This window comes from Erinaceus europaeus, chromosome 8, assembly GCF_950295315.1.
Source record: "Erinaceus europaeus chromosome 8, mEriEur2.1, whole genome shotgun sequence".
Taxonomy (NCBI): Eukaryota; Metazoa; Chordata; class Mammalia; order Eulipotyphla; family Erinaceidae; genus Erinaceus; species Erinaceus europaeus.
In genome coordinates, this window is record NC_080169.1 from 70,152,258 (window position 1) to 70,173,898 (window position 21,641).

A 21,641-nucleotide genomic window follows, 5' to 3' on the forward strand; every position below is an offset into this window, starting at 1 on the left:
GTCATCTACTTAGAAAGATCACTCTGTGAAGTTATTATTTATATGCATTTGATAATAAGTTTTGTATTGCTATCCAACATCTATAATATTGTCCGTGTTTACTAAGTGTTTATGTATTTAATACTCTCAAATATAAACTCACATGACATTCATGAAAGACAAAAACCAAATGTTGTTATTATTATTATTATTATTATTTTGCTATCCTGACCATAGGTAACAAAATATTTAGAATGAGATATATTATTGGTAGTTTATTGATATTACAGTTAGAGATCATGAATATATATTTAGTGTGCTCATAAAATATTTGTGGGAGAAGGTCATTTGGGGGAGAAGTGAAATTTTTTTGAAAGAACTGAGCAGGAAAATGATTAAGAGGAGAAAATTTAACACAGAAAAAAAGGGGATAAAAATTAGTCTGCTTTATATTACAAATAGCATAATAAAAATTATATTAGACTTACTAGTGTCAACCAGAATACGTACGCCTTAAACAGTTTTTATCAAAATGGTTTTCATTAAATAGCAAGGCTCAGAAAGTAGTGGCTATTCTATTTAACAATTGCTGATTTAAACATTTTGATAACTTTTTTCATTACTAATTTCATAATGATTTATAAGGCTATAAAATAACAGCAGTATAATTCCAAACTATACCTATAACTGAGATAATAAATTATTTTCTATCATTAATTTCTGATGCAAGATTAGTCATCAGAAAGAGAAATAAGAAATGGGATTAAAGGCAAGATGACTGCCTAGCTGAAACTAATGAGTGTCTTAATGGATAAGAAGATAGCTCTTTATGAGTGTGGTTTTCTAAGTCCTGCTTAAAAGTGGGTTATTTTTACAAATGGAATATGTAAAGTTATTGCCAGTTTCTTATATTACAAACAGAAATTTACCCATAATATTAACTAGGTAGTTAACAATCACTTTGAATTTCACAGTAAACTTCTAAATAAAGCCTAAACTAGGAAATTTTAGAATTGAAGAAAACAGCTTGATAAATCATCAGCTGATTTGTTCTGCTTATTTCAAATCTATAAATGGATGAAACTGAGTATATAGTCAAATTAAGAGAAAATCATTTATTTGAAGGCAATAAGTATTTATAATAGACATGTTACGTGCTGGGCAAGTATGCACAACCTTATTCAATCCTAATAACAAGATGGGTTTGGTCTTTCTGGTGATACAGAAATGGACTTAAAGAAGTTAAACAACCTGCAGGGGAGCTGCTTCACAGGCGGTGGAGCAGGCCTGCAGATGTCTCTTTCTCTCCCCCTCTGTCTCTCCCTCCTCTCTCAATTTCTCTCTGTCCTGTCCAATAAAATAGAAAAAAAAAGTTAAACAGTTTTTTCCAAATTAGCTTAAATATACCATGATTTTTTTATTCTGCTTCCCATCAAATGCTACATTCTGTAAATGAGAACCTAATCTGTAATGAGGGATAACAATTGAAAGACACTTCTAGAAATAAAAAAAAAATGACAAATGCTTAAAGAAACTATCAGATCATGTCCCTGCCTAGATCTCAGCTTATCAAGTAATACTACTATCATCTTTGTAATAAATAAACAGACGAAACCAATTAAATACACAAAGTAAAAAAATAGGATTGGGTGATGATGAAAGTCAAGTTACCATCTATCTTCAATGCCCATGTTATTAAACAACATGGCAGCCAATCATAATGTTTACCACCCTCTTACTGCCAGGAAAATGAATGATTCTGAAACACTAGGTGCTTCTAAAAAGCACATCTATAGCCATTAGCATCTGGGGGGCTTATCACAAATGGCTGGGTTTCTGATCTGTCATTTTATAGCAATGACTAGTAGCCCTATGAATGCACAAAATGCCTCCCCTAATGAATGTTTTATGTATCACACTCCTAAAGAAAAATATATATATATACACACACATATATATATATTTCTATATATGTATCAATTTGGAGAATGGAAAAGCAATTTGGAGAATAAAAACTGAAGTGATAAACATTAAAATGCAAATCTTTCAATAGTTTTAGTTTTTAATAGCCTTTGATGTTGGTTTAACTTGAAAATCAAAATAATTTTGAACTGAAATGCAACTTTTAAAAATATATTATAAAATTCCTCCCAACCTACAGATGAAGAATGTGGATAGAGACCAGGGTTTATTTTTATATAATCCTTTACATGACTCAAAAAGATTACTTGAGAATCCTGACATCATGACATCACAAGATGCACAGGCGGGGCGGGGTGGGGTGTGGATTGGTAGCGTAATGGGTTAAGCCCATATAGCACAAAGCACACAGACCGGCTTAGGGATCCCGGTTTGAGCCCCCAGCTCCCCACCTGCAGGGGAGTCGCTTCACAGGCAGTGAAGCAGGTATATCTTTCTCTCCCCCTCTCTGTCTTCTCCTCTCTCCATTTCTCTCTGTCCTATCAACAACAATAGCAATAACAACAATAAAAATAACAACAACAACAAACAACAAGGGCAACAAAAGGGGAAAAGTAGCCTCCAGGAGCAGTGGATTCATGGTGCAGGCACTGAGCCCCAGTGATAACCCTGGAGACAAAAAAAAAAAAAATGCACAGGGGAAGCATCATCAGCAGTGGAGCAGTGCTGTGGTGCCTTTCCTTCTCCTTCTCTCCAATACAGAAAGAAAACAAAAAAGAATCCCCTAGAAGCTGTGCAATCATACAGGTACAAAAATCAGGACAATAAAATAAGGTAAAAGAACAAAAAACATGATGTAAGAAAAGTATCTTGGGACTAGGTGGTGGCTCACCTGGTTAAGCACTCACATTACAGTGCACAAGGACCCAGGTTTAAGCCCCTAGCCCCCACCTGTAGAGGGAAAGCTTCACAAGTGGTGAAGCAGGGCTGCAGGTGTCTCTCTGTCTCTCTCTTTCTCCATCTCCCCTTCCTCTCTTGATTTCTGGCTGTCTCTATCCAATAATAAAATAAAACAAAAAGTAAAAAAAAAAAGTATCTTTAAAATCAAGTAATTTATTCTATAGGAAAGTGAGAACCACCTTTTAGAAGATATCTTAAATCCCTTCCAGAAACAATTAACTGCTAACTTCATGTCCAATAAAATTGCTAATTTCCTAAATTTAGTAACTTGGTTTACGACAGTAGACTGGATGATGTGGATGAAGAAGGAATGAGAAGAAACACTGGCATATTGTCTAATGCAGGCAGTGAAAATAGAAGCAGTCACAGCCAGCAGAAAAATAACTAGAGAAACAGTAACAGAGAACACGAAGAACTTTTTTCATCTCATACCCTCATAGCATTCACATTCCAACACAGCATAGTATCTGAGTTTTCAAAAATTTAGCCATAAATCATAAAGAAAAAGTTTGAATGCAGTCCAAAATGAGAAGGCAAGTAAGTCATTTGTGACAATGAAACAATGTGTAGCTAGGAAAAAATCCTGATAAAACAAATGAAATGCCTTCTCTAGTTAATTTCGAGAAATGTGGTAGAGTTTAAAGAAAAAACAAATACAAATAAAGAAAGAGAACTGAATATTATAGTACAGCCAACTTAACAACTGATGATAGTAACATGAAGGAAGTCACCTAGAGTAACAACTGCTCTATAATCAAGAAGTTATAAAGCCATTCAAACTGTGGGAAGAATAACAAAGAGTTCAAAGATCATCTCTTCAGAATAGTCTTTTAAACAACTAACTGAATGTATGCATCTTCAGAGAAAAAGCATAAAGTGAGTATATATGATTGGTAATCTGTAATGTCTCCAGGGGCTAGGGATGTAATTCAGGGGGTAGAGCACGTTCACACACATATAAGATCCTGGATTCAATCCGTAATTATATCTTACATATATATGTAAGATCAAAGTGTATACCTCACTATGGTAATGTTTCTTATAATGGTGTGTCTTTCGATTCCGAAGAATGCTCTCAGAAGTCCTATCCACATGACGGCGTAATGGGTAGCCTGTTTCAGGACCTTCTTCACTGGAGACTTCATCAGAGACATTTGTTGTTGTCCTTTGAATATCCTGAAATGAGAATACACAAAAAGGATTACTGGCAATTTCTGACTCACCTTGTAGCTTTAAAATTGTGAAATCTAAAATTATATATACAAATTATATATCCCTTCAAGTATCTCCACATGCCTCTAAGTAATTAATTAGTACTACCTTTCATAAAAATATCTTAAAATGTCTATACCATTTTTTAAATTTTTTTATATTTATTTATTTCCCCTTTTTGTTGCCCTTGTTGTTTTTTATTATTATTGTTGTTATTACTGATGCCATCGTTGTTGGATAGGGCAGAGAGAAATGGAGAGGTATGAGGAAGACAGAGGGGGAGAGAAAGATAGACACCTGCAAACCTGCTTCACCTCCTGAGAAGCGACTCCCTATAGGTGGGGAGCCGGTGGCTCAAACCGGGGTCCTTACCGCCGGTCCTTGCGCTTCACGACATGTGTGCTTAACCTGCTGGTCTACCGCCCGACACCCTATACTATTATTTTTACTTTAAGAGCAATTGAACAACTATTATCAAATATTGTCTTATTTTCCTGCTCACAAAAGTATTTGAAAATCTGAAAAATAAATAAATAAATAAATATGAAAGAAAATGAAAAACCTGAGATAAACTAATTATACTATTTTTGCAAGCCAAAACTACCATCAGTTCAAGACTACCACTGATTTAACAATGCCTTATGAGGCAGGAGGAGGAGGTGAACAGTAGCTAAATGTGTGCACACAATGAACAAATTGTTTATATATCACTTTGTGTGATTCAGGAAACTTTGAAATTGAGACTCCAGAGCAAAAGATTTTTGGGGAAAGGGATTGCCAGGGAGGTGAGCATATACATGCCTTGGACACATGAGATCCTAGGCTTGATTCCCAGCACTACACATGATGGAGCAATGAATGTTCTGATTTCTTTCTCACTAAAATAATAATAGTTTTGACAATTAAAGCAAATATGCTGATACCAAAGGTAGGAAAAACAAGGCACTATTTTCTTAAAGAGAATATAAATAGAAAACCAGGTTCCTGGTTCAGTTTCTAGAACAATTTCCCATTCAAAATAGTCTTACATACACATGAAAATGGGCAGGGAGAAAAAAAGGATTTAAGAAGTTATAAGTCTAAAATAAAAAGTGCTTTAACATTTCAAAAAAATTGGACTCATCAAACAACTAAGGCACCAATTTATACTGACATTTAAATTTTAAGTTTATTGCTTTACCTGATTTTTACCTTTATGTAACAGTGTGATTTGTCAAAGGTCACCGAATAAGCTCTAGAGATAATAGACAGCTAAAGGGCAATGACTATATCTAAGTTATTTTCCATTGGCTAGTATAAAATGAGACAAGATAACTATTTTTAAAATCACACTTACTTTGCTGGAAATGTTCTTCAGTATTCCTGTGCTCCAAGTAGTCTCTTCTGGCTGAATAGTTTCACACTGAGGTTCATGGCTTTGTGCACCATTTTCACTGCTTTTAACAGTTTTTTTCCCATCAAGGGATACATAGCCATTGTCAGTTTCAGTTGATTTATCAATTGAATTCTTTGCTTTTTTTGATCTAAAAAGAAAAGAAATATGCAGAGGTATGTTATATATACCTATTTTGTATGTGTTACTAATAGAAATTATGCTGTTAATCTAATATAATAGCGGATTTGCAGAATCATAATAGCTAACTTTATTTTTATAATAAATAATTTAGAAATAGAACAACTATCATATAAAATAAACTTATAAATCAATGTTCCAGTACAGTTTACTTTATAGCATTTGTAAGACATCAAATAGCAAATCTAAAAGACAAATAATTTTTTATTTTTCTTTTTTTAAAAACAGAGAAAGATAGAGAGAGTGAAAGAGACCACAACACCAGAGCTTCCCTCAATGTGGTGGGGGCCAGGTTTGAACACAAGTCACACACATGGTTAAGCAGCACACTAATTGGACTATTTTGCTGGCTCATTATCAAATAATTCTTATTCAGTATTATTAACTGGTCTTTGAACAAAATCTGGGATCAAAATTTTGCCAGTTTTCTTATGCTTAGTAATATGTTTTTGAAGTTCAATTTTAAAAACTTATTATGACATTTCCATAAGTTGCACTTTTAGTGGCTTCATTTAGTCTTAATATTGTTGTTTATCCAAATACCATTCATTACTACATATATATATATATATACATATACACATAAGTTTATTTTAATATACAATGAAAACATAGAACATTTTGCAATATGGTAGGTATAAGAGGGAAAACTTGACACAAGGTTCTAAACTATGGAGTAGAAATAAAGTACACAAAAAAATAAAGAAACCGTTTTTCACCTAGAAACTCTGAAAAAAACACTAGTAACCATGCAGTTTATAAATAGCCAAAGGTTACAAGGTAGGGTCTTCATTTATAGAAATTAAATTTTCTTCAATATATGAAATACAACACGAGCAATAACAACATTTCTGGTTAATAAGCAAATGCTTGAAGAATCCTCTTCAGAGACTACAGAGAGTAAAAGAATGGGTATTAAAAACAAATGGTCATCAGAAATAAAAAGCAATTATATTGAAATAAATGCTCCTGAATTTTCTCTACAAAGTTAATTTTACAAAAATATGGAAGGGGGTGGGTTATGGGGATTGGGTGGTGGGAATTGTGTGGAGTTGTACCCCTCCTACCTTATGCTTTTGTTCACTAATCCTTTCTTAAATAAAAAATTTAATAAAAAAAAAATATGGAAGGGGATGTGAGGGCGGTCTGGCTGCGACATCTGTCACCCCATTATCACAAGAGTTGATTCAGCTGGTCTGGCTGGCCAGGTGGGTGTCCCCTTCTTCCCTCACAGCTCCATGTGCATCCTCCCTGCGTGCTCAGTTGAAGAAGATGGCCTTCCCCAAACAGAGACAGACCAGTCTTCCGTCAAGGTATGCGAGTAGCTGTGTTCCCCTGCTAGAACCACCAAACCAAGCTCTCAAGGTCGCAAAATATGAAAAGTAAAACTAGCACACTATCTTTATGTGGGTCAAAAAAAAGAATTTTTAGTTGCATAAAACTATTATCTTGCACATTGCAGTGACTCAGTTCTATGAACTTTTTTTAGTGCTGTGCAGCCCTTCAAAGCCCACTTACTGTAACTGCTCCCTTCTTGGCCTAGAACCATACTACCCGGAATGCACTCAGCCTCTTTTAAATTTTCATTGTGAAAACAAGAAATCAGAAATAACAGAGTTCTAGTGTTTTATTGAAAGTCACACAGCTTGGCAATTAAATACATGTCTTCTACCAGGTTAATTTTATTCTCCACATCACCTCCAACTGTTCACTCTTTGGGGAAGAGCTATTAGGATTGATTCTGAACACACATCAAAGTCTAAAAACATCAAAGACATCAAAGTCTAAAAAGCTTCTGTTTTATACAAATACATGTTCTGCTCCCTCTTGACATTCTATAAGCTTAGTAAAGAGGACAACATATCCCATACAGTCTTCAGAGTTCTGCATTCTAGTCATTAAGGACACTTCCTTATTGAGTTGCAAAGCTTGGAAGTCCAATCTTCTGAATCTTTTTTTTTTTAATCTAAGATATATGGATATACCATGAATCATTACCTCCACCCCCAGTTAAAAAAAAAGAAGGGTCTGAAGAGATATTGTAATGGTTATGCAAAAGACTTTCAGGCCTGAGGCTCAATCCCTAAGACCATCATAAATCAGAGCTGAGTAATGCCCTGGCATCTTTTTGTATCTCTCTCACTAAAAATAAATAAAGTATATATTTTTAATATTTATTTATTTATTTTCCCTTTTGCTTCCCTTGTTGTTTTTTTTAATAAATATTTATTTTCCCTTTTGTTGCTCTTGTTGTTTTATTGTTGTAGTTATTATTGTTGTTATTGATGTTGTTGTAGTTGGATAAGACAGAGAGAAATGGAGAGAGGAGGGGTAGACAGAGAGGGGGAGAGATAGACACCTGCAGATCTGCTTCACCACTTTTGAAGCAACTCCCCTGCAGGTGGGGAGCCAGGGACTTGAACCAGGGTCCTTATGCTGGTCCTTGCACTTTGCGCCACGTGCGCTTAACCCACTGTGCTACCGCCTGACTCCCTCTCTTGTTGTTTTATTGTTGTTGTAGTTACTATTGTTGTTGTTATTGATGTCACTGTTGGGTAGGATAGAGAGAAATGGAGAGAGGAGGGGAATTCAGAGGGGGAGAGAAAGATAAGACACCTGCAGACCTGCTTCACTGCCTGTGAAGTGACGCCCCTGCAGCTGGGGAGCCGGGGGCTCGAACCAGGATCCTTACGCAGGTTCTTGTGCTTCACGCCAGGTGCGTTTAGCCCACTGAGCTACCACCTGACTCCCAAATAAAGTATTTTTAAAAAAGAAACATGTAGTATGATTTACTTTGCAAGAGAAATGATAATATAGGTCTTTTCTGGAAAATGCAAGTAAAAATACAAGCTACAATATAAGTAAATTATAAACTGGACATTAAGAACAAGGACCAGAGAAACAGTGTTATAGTAGTACCATTCAGTCTTCTAGCAACACCAATACAATAGGCAGAAAGTGCTGTTTTAGTTAGGGGCGGGGGGTAGGGGGCTTTAATCAAATAGTTGAAACAACTTTTGGAAAGCCTTCAAATTTCAACTCCATTGTATCAAACATGAAAACCAGAATGATGTTAAAAAAGATATATAAAAACACATTCAACCAAAATAGCCTTTTCATTATTTGAGGGCATTAGAGACTTACTAGTGAGGAGTATCAGTTGCAGATAACGCTTGTTGAAAACACAGTATAAAATTTTTCATTGCCAGTAAATTAGGAACTAAGGATGAGGGGAGGAAAAACAGAACACACAAAAATCTCAAATATAAGAAAAGTACAGGACAGGGGTAGATAGCATAATGGTTATGCAAAGAGACTCTCATGCCTGAGGTTCCAAAGTCCCAGGTTCAATCCCCCATCCCACCATAAGACAGACATAGAGTTGAGCACTGCTCTGGTAAAAAAAAAAAAAAAAAAAAAAAGACATAAGAATCTATATAACATCAGTTATCTGGAGCTAAACATACATCCTGATTACACACAAACACAGCCTGTTAAAAACTGTAGGGCACACGTTTCCCTGTGTGTCCTCCATAACACCAAGTTTGAGAGGTGTGTATGAAATTAGACTTATTCTATCTGTAATCTTTCTAGGACCAGTCCAACTCTAAAATACAGTGATCAAAGCAAATTTAATGAATTATCTAGTTGTGGCCACAAGTTTTGAATTGGATCTATAGTGGTGTTAAAATGGTCTTCATTCCTGTCTGTAGAAAACACAACAGAGAATCAAAGCTACAGAAAAAAACAAAGGGCCAGGCAGTGACATATCTGGTTAAGCACACACATTACAGTGCCCAAGGACCCAGGTTCAAGTCCCTGGTCCCCACCTTCAGGGGGAAAGCTTCAAAAGTGTTGAAGCAGGGCTATAGGTGTCTCTCTGTCTCTTTCCCTCCTATTTTCCCTCTTCTCTCAATTTCTCTCTGCCTCTATCCAATAATAAGTAAATAAAAACTTTAAAAATATTCATTTAAAAATCACTAATAAAGAAAAAGAAGACATAATTGAAGTACTGAGTATCACTGATAAAATGTCTAGGTTAGTTTTAAAAGGGGGGAGGGGCTATTTTCATATAAATGTCCATAATAGTCAGTACTTCAATTATGTCTTCTGATAGTTGTATTAAGTATATGTAAGCTAACAATACAATCCTCAAATGCCTTAAATTCGAAGTAATAATACAAGTTTGAGTTAAGTTTAATTTATCTTTGAAGTTTCCTATATTTCCCTATTTGGTAAATCTTCATTTATATTACCAACTTACATAAAAACCCCAATGAGCAAAAACAAGTATTTATGCTCTAGTCTACATTTTACTTGTTTAAAAAGCAATGTCTGTACCTTTTGTTACACATAATCTTATGTTTGAGGCAAGAATTAGGGAAAAATGTCATATAATACAAATGACCTATTCATAGTCAATTTTACCTATAGTGTAGATTAAAAAGATAACCAGTTTAAGATAAATAAAATACCACTTGAGAAATTACACCAAAAAAATAAAATTAAGAAAACATTAATTCCCCAATAAAGAAAAGAAAAAAGAAAAAAGGAAATAAAATAAAATTAAGAAATCATAAGTGGAAGACACTGATGCCACAGATATATATATATATATATATATATATATACACACACACACACACGGTCACTCATTCTCACATATTCATGCAATTACATACATTCCAAAGTAATTTTTTTGGCTTCTACTTTTTCATTTTCTATAGCATTGTAATTTAGCAAAACAAAATCCCTAAGGGGATTGCTATATTTAAGAATGCAGTGCCAGAAAAGGAATAGTGCCACCTGTACAGTCTCGGAAAAAAAAAAAATACCAACCCTGATAAAAAGAAAGCAGCATGCCAGAGATCTCTGAAGATAGCTCCAACACTGTATGAGGTGCTTGGACCATGGCTCTGAACTGCTCCCTCCTGTGTGTTATCTGTGGTGCTAGAACCATCTCCTTCTCTATGTACTTCTAAGTGGGCTGCTTTTCTTAACTTCCTTCATCAGAAAAGATTATAAAGAGAAAGCAGTGTTAAAAAATTTCACCAACCACTTTCTTGGTAGCATGTTTAAAAGTGTGGCAAATGTAAACACAGACTTTTTAACACATAATAAAATTCAGATTTGCTGGATGAAGGTTGAATCAAATATTAAGGTGTACATTCAAGATGCATTTTACAAATGTTAAAGTACTATTTCTTGTTTGACAATTCAGAGGATGTGACATTGCATCACATTAGATAGCAGACACTTACAGAAGTAATTCTTCCCCATTAAATGTCACTAAATGTAGACAACTGCAAAAATTAAGATCAGAAAGAACTCTAACAGATCATCAGAGCTATTACCTTTCAAAACAAAAATCTAAAATGTCAGTACCACCAAACTATAAGTGCTGTAAACTCTTAGCAATAATATTCAAAAAAGGCACTATTCCAAGTGACCTTTAAACAGAACCTTATTATGTTGAGTGGCCAATGGGACCTATTAGGTATACTTCACCAAGGGCATTGTTTAAAGGCTAGAAGTTCCCCACTACCTTGGTTCTTTGGGCCAAAGCATCTTATAACAAGACTTTGTAAATATATTGATAGCAGGTGCTTAGAAGTAAGCTTAGAGAAAAAATCAAAGTGGTCTCTCAAAATGGTCTTGAAGCAGATATAGGAACTAAATCATGTTATTTGGAAAAAAAAACTTTAGAAGATATAACACTATATTCAAAGTCAAGAACAATGCTGGTGGGAGTCGGGCGGTAGCGCAGCGGGTTAAGCGCAGGTGGCACCAAACCCAAGGACTGGCAAAAGGATCCAGGTTTGAGCCCCCAGCTCCCCACCTGCAGGGGAGTCGCTTCACAGGCGGTGAAGCAGGTCTGCAAGTGTCTGTCTTTCTCTCCTCTGCTCTGTCTTCCCCTCCTCTCTCCATTTCTCTCTGTCCTATCCAACAACGACATCGATAATAAATACAACAATAAAACAACAAGGGCAACAAAAGGGGAATAAATAAATAAAATTAAAAAAAAAAAAAGAACAATGCTGGTTTAAGATTACAGAAGTCCACAAAAAAAGATAACTTTTAAACAAGCAGTACCTTCTTCTTTTACCTCCCATAGTGAGAGGAGGCTTAGGTGTTCTGGTTGAAACAATCTGACAGTGCACAGTTCCCAGGAGTAGCATCAGCCATATCGGCCCAATCACTTCAGTCAGAGGTATGCTATGTGGGCTAGAAGCTGAACAGAATAATACTATTGCGGCAACTACAAAAAGGGAAAGAAAATAAACCGCTATTACAAATCTGATAGTCACCTCTTCCAAGCTATAAATAGTGTACTAACATTGCTGTTTGCCAGATTATTTTACTGGATTTAAATAAGTTTACATGGTCACTCCAGGCAAGCTCTTTCAGCCCATTTTATTGTTTGGCACCAGTAAACCACACTATTCAATTAACAGACCGCTAGAACAAGATAACACCCAACATAATCTCTAAAGTACAGACCTTAACAAGAAAACGAAAACTAGATCCATACTAAGGACACACCTGGTAAAATCATAAACAAAAGACTCACATACAGTTGTTTATTTTATAAACAACACAGTATGTAATAAGGAATATAGACTAGTTTATCAATAAAAGCCTATTTACTTCAAATTAATATCAAGTTTAGCTGGCTGCATTTTTCAGGTACACTATTAAATATCCATCAATACTACCAGAACCACATAAAGATGAAATCTAGTTATGCGTATTCAGCATACTTTTTTTTTTTTTTTTTTACCTTTTGGGAATCAACATGCTCTTTTATATTAATTAAACTGTTATTTTTTTTCCCCACCTCAGGGATGGCCATGTGACCTAGGTTTGTCACAGTCTTACCTCTGGGCAAGATGTTTAAAAAAGGAAAAAAGAAGGAGTCGGGCGGTAGCATAGTGGGTTAAGTGTAGGCGGAGCAGTACACAAGGACCGGCATATGGATGCCAGTTGGAGCCCCAGGCTCCCTACCTGTAGGGGAGTCAATTCACAGGTGGTGAAGCAGGTCTGCAGGTATCTATCTTTCTCTCCCCCTCTCTGTCTTCCCCTCCTCTCTCCACTTCTCTCTGTCCTATCAAACAATGACAACATCAATAACAACAATAATAACTACTAATATCTAGGTCAACAATGAAAAACAACAAGGGCAACAAAAGGGAAAATAAAATAAAAATATACAAAAAATTATACAAAAAAAAGGAAAAAAGAAAAGAAAAAGATGGCATATAACTCAAACAAGGTGGATCAGAATCAGATTCTTTTTAGGGAATTAAAGCAGGTTCCTGAAGAGGCTTTCACCTAGATTACAAACATTAAAGACTATGGAAATATAAAATCGCTATAAGCTACCTCAATCACCACTCAAAAGGATCCAACATAATTATAAGTTCTAGTGGACAGCACCAAAACAAAGGACTCCAGGGAAGATGAGCAGGGAAGGAAAGGGCAGGGAGGAAATGGGGCGGGTTTGAAGTCCTTGTGCGTGATAGGAGAAAAGGACATAAGGTGAGGGTATGGTTTGTGGACACATTATCACAGGCAGCTGAGAGATTGTGCCTATGTACTATAATCCATTAAGAAAAGAAGGCGGGGGGGGGGGGGTCGGGCAATAGCACAGCGGGTTAAGCACACAGGGCACGAAGCACAAAGACCAGTGTAAGGATCCTGGTTCCAACCCTCAGCTCCTCCCCTGCAGGGGGGTCGCTTCACAAGTGGTGAAGCAGGTTTGCAGGTGTCTTATCTTTCTCTCCTCCTCTCTGTTTTCCCCTCCTCTCTCCATTTCTCTCTGTCCTATCGAACAACAATGATGGCAATAACAACAATAATAGCAACAACAATGATAAACAACAAAGGCTACAAAAGGGAAAAAATGGCCTCCAGGAGCAAGGGATTCGTGGTATAGGCACCTAGCCCCAGCAATAACCCTGGAGGAAGGAAGGAAGGAGGGAGGGAAGGAAGGAAGGAAGGAAGGAAGGAAGGAAGGAAGGAAGGAAGGAAGGAAGGAAGACGGAAGGAAGGAAGGAAAGAAGGAAGGAAAAAGAAAAAAATCTTAATAGTGGGATATTTTTGTTTACATTAGGTGTGATAAATATGAAAATAAAATACAGTAAGTAATAAATATGGGAAAGTAATATAATGAACAGATTTGAAAAAGGCATAATCGATGTATGCAGGGATAAAACATAATATTAATGTTTTATTTACTTTAACAAAATAAAAACTAGATAAAGAGGCTGTGGGTTACATACTCAGTACTACTTTGAAAAGAAACTCAAAAAGAAAGAAAAAGATACTCAGCAGACTTCTGGAGTAGCTATGGAGTAGGAGCCACTTCAGATGGTGCTCCTGCTAAACTAGAAAAAAAAAATCGACTGAAAACTCAGTAAAATACAACCAGGAAAAAATAAATAAATAAAACACAACCAGGATCTCTCCAGGAACTCACAAAGCTACAGCCACCAAGTTATAGATGCTACTATGATTTCATCCTGAACTCCCTGGACAGACAACCTCACCACTGTGTCCCAGAACCTCAACTCTCCAGAGCCCTACCCCACAAGGGAAAGAAATAAACAGGCTGGGAGTATGGGTCAACCTGCTAAGGCACATGTCCAGTGGAGAAGAAATTACAGAAGCCAGAATCTTATGCACCCCATAAAGAGTTTTGGTCCAGGGGCTAGGTGGTGGTATACCTGGTTGAGTGCACGTTACAAGGTACAAAGCCCTGGGTTTGAGCTCCCAGTCCCTAGCTGCAGGGGGAAAGCTTTGTAAGTGGTGAAACAGCACAGCAGGTCTCTCTCTTTCACTCTCCCCATCTCCCACTTACCTCTTGATTTCTGGCTATTTCTATCAAATAAATAAAGATAACTTTTAAAAGTTAAAAAAAAAAAAAAAAGAATTTTGGTCCATACTCGCAGAGGGGTAAATGTTAGAGAGCTCTGAACTCCAATTCCATTTTTTGTGAGAAATGATTCAAACAAGAACTGGGAATGAAACTGAAAATACACAGCAGATATACTTGCAAGACTGTTATCAATGTGAAAGACTTTATGTAGTTACAGAAAACCAAATTTGTCTGCATATGTCCTATCTATTTCTGGGAGACGAGTGTGGGATACAGAAAAAAGATTTAACTCAGAAAACACTGCATTATTTTTACAACAAGGAAGGGAAGTACTAACGGGTTTTTTTTAAAGGCACTAGCAGACTACATAGGAACACTGGGTTCATAATGTGACTTTGCTCTCTGTTACATGACTTGGAACAAGCCATTTCTTTAGGTTTTTTAGAGGAGAATTCATGATGTTCATCACATGTGAACTATAAAAACACTAAATTTTAGTTCTGAACTTAAAAAAAAAAACTTTTTCATGCCTGATTTATGTTCCTGCTCTATTTTTATGTCAGATAAGCCAGTTAGTGAACTTTCAAAGCAATGTATTTGTACAATGTCAGTAAACTTTTAGCTACACTGAAAATTTATTAGTTTTCAAATACTAGAAAGCAATAATACTGAAATGGCACAGTGCACGGTGATTGCAATCAACTGTGCTGATTACTCTAAAACAACAGCAATTTTTGACAATGTTAGAATAAAATTTATTCCTTTCAGTAAACTAGAAAGCATTTGCTGATAACTATACTTTGACTATAGTCTCAAATACTTTTGGGAACAAAGCAAACACAAGAAAATCATTTCATAACAACAACAATAAAATAACTAAAAAGAGTCTATAAAATATATTTAATAGAACTAATATGTTACAATATTACTTTAAAACAACAACAGTAGCAGCATGGGAGATAGCATAGTAAATAAAGTGCTGCACTTAGAACTTCCAGGTACTGAGTTAAATCCCTGGCATTAGATGAGCTAAAGTGATGCTCTGATTCTCTCTCATTAATAAGTAAGCTATAGCAAAGCTGTGACTAAGGAATAACAACAGCTGTGTTTTGCTCTCCCCAGCCAACTAGGAATAGCAAAGAAGACCACCTGAGAATGCAAGACTAGGATCACTCCAGGAACCCACTAAGCCATGGGTGAGTGCAAACAAATGTAGCTCATGAATAGAGAGAGATTTAAGGAGAGATTACTGGGGCTAAAACTCTGTTATCTATCTACTCGGGAGTGGCTGGTTCTTCTTCTAGCGTTTGCCCTTCTTCCATAGCCAGTCAACAGCGTCAGGTTGAGCCTGATGTAAAGTTTCAAGACCTCCTTTGAATCTGGAGAGGTGGCAGTCGTTGACTATGTGGGTCATAGTCTGTCTGTAGCCGCAGGGGCAGTTCGGGTCGTCTCTGGCTCCCCAGCGATGGAACATAGCGGCGCACTGGCCATGGCCTGTTCCATAGCGATTGAGGAGGGCCCAATCATAACGTGCTAGGTCAAAGCCGGGTTGACGCTTGCAGGGCTCTGTGATGAGGTGTTTGTTCTTTACCTCAGCTGAGTGCCAACTCTGTTTCAAGAGTCTGGAACAGAGAAGTTCAGTGTAGGCGTAGGGGACCAGATTGGATGACGAGACGTCAAGCGTTGGACAGGATGGGCGAGGATATCCGTGTATATTGGCAGGTCCGGTCGAGCGTAGACGTGGGAAATGAACTTAGATGATGCCGTATCCCGACGAATATCTGGCGGGGCGATGTTGCTAAGAACTGGCAGCCATGGAACCGGGGTGGAACGGATGGTTCCAGAAATTATCCTCATGGAGGAATATAATTTGGAATCAACCAAGTGTGGACATGGGGGCTACGGAACCATACTGGGGCAAAGTATTCTGCAGTGGAACAGCATAATGCCAGAGAGGATGATCGTAGTGTGGAAGCGCTCGCGCCCCATGAGGAGCTGGCCAGTCTTGCAATGATGTTATTCCTCGCGCCCACCTTTGCTGCAGTTTTTATGAGATGTTCATGAAATGACAGGGTGCGATCGAGAGTAACGCCTAGATAGACTGGCTGGGCTTCATGCCGGATTCTCGTATTGTCAAGCTGCATATTAAGCTCACGCGAGGCCGAGGCATGGTGTAGATGGAAAACAGATGATACCGTTTTTGCAGTGCTAGGGATTAGTCGCCATTTTTTACAGTAATCAGATATCAGAGACATGTCTTTCATGAGTGTTTCCTCGAGGATATCAAACTTGGATGCCTGAGTTGCACAGCAGATGTCATCAGCATAGATGAACTTCCTTGAAGAAGTTTCTGGAAGGTCACTGATGTAAATATTAAATAGCGTAGGAGCCAGAACAGAGCCCTGGGGGAGGCCACTTGAGACAAGTCTCCATCTGCTAGACTTGTCACCCAGAGTGCTAGAGTGGCTGGTCCCACTCTAGCACTCTGTCAGTTGAAGCACCAACTCCAGTCTGAGTTTATAAACAGAAAGACTGCTGAAGCAAAGAGAACTTAAACATCACTAATTTACAAATGAGGGTCTCCATTGCTGTTGCCCCTCAGGAGCTGGAACGGCATCAAAGAAGCCAAATACGGACATGGGGGGGGGGGGGCAGAGAGCTGGACTGGTGACTCAGGAGAAAAACTATACTTGAGGTGGTCAGGAGGTGTGGCTATATAATAGGGACCTTTTCACATCGTTCTCTCAATAAATTAGGCAAAAGTGTGAATAATTTCCTCAGAAATCAGGATTTATTCATAAAAATAGGGACACACCCACTGCTAAGCTCAGCTCTAGCAATAGACCTAGGGGGCGTGGAAGTCTCTTTGCATAACCACAATGCGATCTATCCCCCACCCTCTTGGTCAGTGATTAACCTAAAAAAAAAAAATCTACTTATTATTAAAACGCCCTCAGGCTCCCATAGCCTGTATGGAAGACAAAGAACATAAGAGCCACTGTGCTTCACCTCAGGGATTGAGATAACATTGAAACAACTGTTAATTTCCACAACCATGAACTTTTTAAGTACCTTACTTAGACACAATTCAATCAAGGCCAGTGTGATTAATGGATTGAAAAGTACTGAGAGGGAGTCTGAGGTAGCACAGCGGGGTAAGTGCACGTGGCACAAAGTGCAAGGACCAGCATAAGAATCCCTGTTTGAGCCCCTGGCTCCCCACTGCAGGGAAGTCGCTTCACAAGTGGTGAAGCAGGTCTGCAGGTGTCTGTCTTTCTCTCCCCCCCTGTCTTCCCCTCCTCTCTCTACTTCTCTCTGTCCTATCCAACAGCGATGACATCAATAACAACAACAATAATAACTATAACAATGAAACAACAAGGGCAACAAAAGAGAATAAATAAATAAATATTTTTTTTTAAGTACTGAGAGAGGGACCTCATAACACACCATGTAAAATGGTTAAATTAAGAGGAAAAACTGGAGAAATGAACAAAGACAAGAGCCTACATAAAAGCCCCCCAAAAGTAGAAGCACATAAGAATGGAATAAGAATAAAGAAAGGATCCTGAAGGCTGCAAGACAAAAGCAAAAGGTCACTTACAAAGGAAAATTCATATGATTAGCAACAGATTTCTCCACACAAACACTAAAGACTAGCAAGATATATATGAGTGATCAATGAGAAAGGCTTTCAACCAAGACTACTGTATCCTGCTAGACTGTCATTCAGACTAGATGGAGGCATCAAAACCTTCTCTGAAAAGCTAGCCCTGCAAAAAGTTTTGAAAGGTCTCCCATAAACAATCACATCACCATAAAAATACCATATATCAGAACACTCTCAAAGTTTAGAATAAGGGCATTAAAATATCTTAAATCTATAGTATAAGTAAATGTTAATGGCCTGAATTCACCTGTTAAAAGGCACAGAGCAGGAAGATGGATCAGAAAACACAACCCAACAATATGTCGTCTACAGGAAACCCACCTAACTCAACAAGACACACACAGACTCAAAGTGAAAGGATGGAAAACTACCATACAAGCTAATGGGCCACAAAAAAGGTCAGGAAAAGCTATTCTCAACCTGACACAATAGAACTTAAAATAAATAAAATAGAGATGGACACTGCTTAATGCTCAGAGGATCAGTCAATAAAGAGGACGTAACAATTACTAACATCTATGCACCCAAAGAGAGGCCATCTAAATACATCAAATATCTGCTGAAAGAGCTACAGCAATATATTAACAGCAACACAGTCATAGGAGGGGACTTCAACACCGCACTCTCTCAAATTGACAGATCATCCAGGAAGAAAATCAATAAAGACATGAGGAAGCTAAATGAGGAGACAGACAAACTAGAACTATTGGACATTTTCAGAGTCATTCATACCAAGAAACTGGAATACACATTTTACTTAAGTCCACATGGGTCATCCTAAGGATAGACCATATGTTAGGCCACAAAGACAGCATCAGCAAATTCAAGAGCATTGAAATCATCCCAAGCATCTTCTCAGACCACAGTGGAATGAAACTAACACTTAACAATCAACCAAAAATTAGTAAGAGTCCCAAAATGTGGAAGCTCAACAGTACACTCCTTAACAACTACTGGGTCAAAGAGGAAATCAAGGAAGAAATCAAAATGTTTTGAGAGTTCAATGAAAATGAAGACACAAGCTATCAGAACATTTGGGACACAATGAAGCCAGTAATGAGAAGGAAGTTCATAGCCATACCAGCACACATTAGAAAACAAGAAAAAGCACAAATAAACAGCCTGATTGCACATCTTACAGACCTAGAAGAAGAAGAACAAAGGAACCCTAAAGCAACCAGAAGGACAGAAATCACTAAAGTTAGGGCAGAAATCAATAACATTGGAAATAAGAAAACCATACAGAAGATCAACAAAAACAAATGTTCGTTCTTCGAAAGAGTAAACAAAATCAACAAACCTTTAGCCAGACTCAGAAAGTAAAAAAGGGAGACAACCCAAATAAATTGTATCATAAATGAAAGAGGAGATATCACAACAGACAACACAGAAATTCAACATATAATGACAGACTTCTATGAACAACTATATGCCACTAAGCTAGAGAACCTGGAAGACATGGATGATTTCCTAGATACCTATGAACTTCCAAAATTAAGTAAAGAGGAACTAGATAACATGAACAGGCCCATCACAACTAATGAAATTGAAACAGTTATCAAGAACCGTCCCAAAAATAAAAGTGCTGGACCAGATGGTTTTACAAATGAATTCTACAAAACCTTTAAAGAAGAACTAATACCTCTACTTTTATTATTTTTTAAATATTTATTTCTTTATTCCCTTTTGTTGCCCTTGTTTTTTTATTGTTATAGTGATTATTGTTATTGATGTCATCATTGTTGTATAAGACAGAGAGAAATAGAGAGAGGATGGGAAGACAGAGAGGGGGAGAGAAAGACAGACACATGCAAACCTGCTTCACTGCCTGTGAAGTGACTACCTTGCAGGTGGGGAGTTGGGGGCTCGAACTGGCATTCTTAGGCTAGTGCTTATGCTTTGTGCCACATGCATTTAACCCGCTGCTCTACCGCCCAACTCCCCCTACCTCTACTTTTAAAAGTCTTCCAGAAGATTGAAGACACTGGAATACTCCATTCCAGCTTCTATGAAGCCAACATCACCCTGATACCAAAAGCATAGAGGGACACAACCAAGAGAAAACTACAGGCCAATATCTCTGATGAACACAGATGCTAAAATATTGAACAAAATTCTAGCCAACTGGATACAGCAGTATATTAAGAAGATTGTTTATCATGACCAAGTGGGGTTTACACCAGGCATGCAAGGTTAGTTTATCAATCAACGTGATCTATCACATCAACAAAAGCAAGATCAAAAACCACATGGTTATATCAATAGATGCTGAGAAAGCCATTAACAAAATACAACATCCCTTTATGTTCAAAACACTACAAAAAATGGGAATAGGAAAATTCCTGAAGATAGTGGAGTCTATATATAGCAAACCTACAGCCAATATCATACTCAATGATGAAAAACTGGAAGCATTTCCACTCAGATCAGATACTAGACAGGGCTTCCCACTATCACCATTACTATTCAACATAGTGTTGGAAGTTCTTACCATAGCAATAAGGCAGGAGCAAGGAATTAAAGGCATACAGATTGGAAGAGAAGAAGTCAAACTCTCCCTATTTGCAGATGACATGATAGTATACATAGAAAAACCTAAGGAATCCAGCAAGAAGCTTTTGGAAATCATCAGGCAGTACAGTAAGGTGTCAGGCTACAAAATTAACATTCAAAAGTCAGTGGCATTCCCCTATGCAAACACTAAGTTAGAAGAAATTGAAATCCAGAAATCAATTCATTTTATTATAGCAACAAAAACAATAAAATACCTAGGAATAAACCTAACCAAAGAAGTGAAAGACTTGTATACTGAAAATTATGAGTCACTACTCAAGGAAATTAAAAAAGACACAAAGAAGTGGAAAGAAGTTCCATGTTCATGGGTTGGCAGAATTAACATCATCAAAATAAATATACTACCCAGAGCCATATACAGAGATTTAATGCTATCCCCATCAAGATCCTAAACACTTTTTAGGAGAATAGAACAAATACTACAAATGTTTATCTAGAACCAGAAAAAACCTAGAATTGCCAAAACAATCTTGAGAAGAAACAACAGAACTAGAGGCATCACACTCCCAGATCTCAAATTGTATTATAGGGCCACTCTCATCAAAACTGCTTGGTACTGGAACATGAATAGACACACTGACCACTGGAATAGAATTGAGAGCCCAGAAGTAAGCCCCCATACCTACGGACATCTAATCTTTGACAAAGGTGGCCAGACTATTAAATGGGGGAAAGCAGAGTCTCTTCAACAAATGGTGTTGGAAAACATGGGTTGAAACATGCAGAAGAATGAAACTGAACTGCTATATTCACCAAATACAAAAGTAAATTCCAAGTGGATAAAGGACTTGGAATTTGACCAGAAACTATCAGATACTTAGAGGAAAATATTGGCAGAACTCTTTTCCGCATAAATTTTAAAGACATCTTCAATG

At 37.2% G+C, this 21,641-nt stretch overlaps 1 protein-coding gene across 8 annotated transcripts in view; it reads right to left on the reverse strand.

Annotated features, from left to right (window-relative positions):
- PHTF2 (putative homeodomain transcription factor 2) overlaps positions 1-21,641 on the reverse strand; it is a 129,326-nt gene that overhangs the window by 34,064 nt on the left and 73,621 nt on the right. For all 8 annotated transcript variants that reach the window (XM_060196349.1, XM_060196348.1, XM_060196346.1 and 5 more), the window contains 4 exons: positions 11,738-11,903; positions 10,484-10,648; positions 5,408-5,594; positions 3,880-4,035 (listed from right to left, as the gene is read on the reverse strand). In XM_060196349.1, the coding sequence (XP_060052332.1) occupies positions 3,880-4,035; positions 5,408-5,594; positions 10,484-10,648; positions 11,738-11,903 (674 nt within the window). The remainder of the gene's footprint in view (positions 1-3,879; positions 4,036-5,407; positions 5,595-10,483; positions 10,649-11,737; positions 11,904-21,641) is intronic.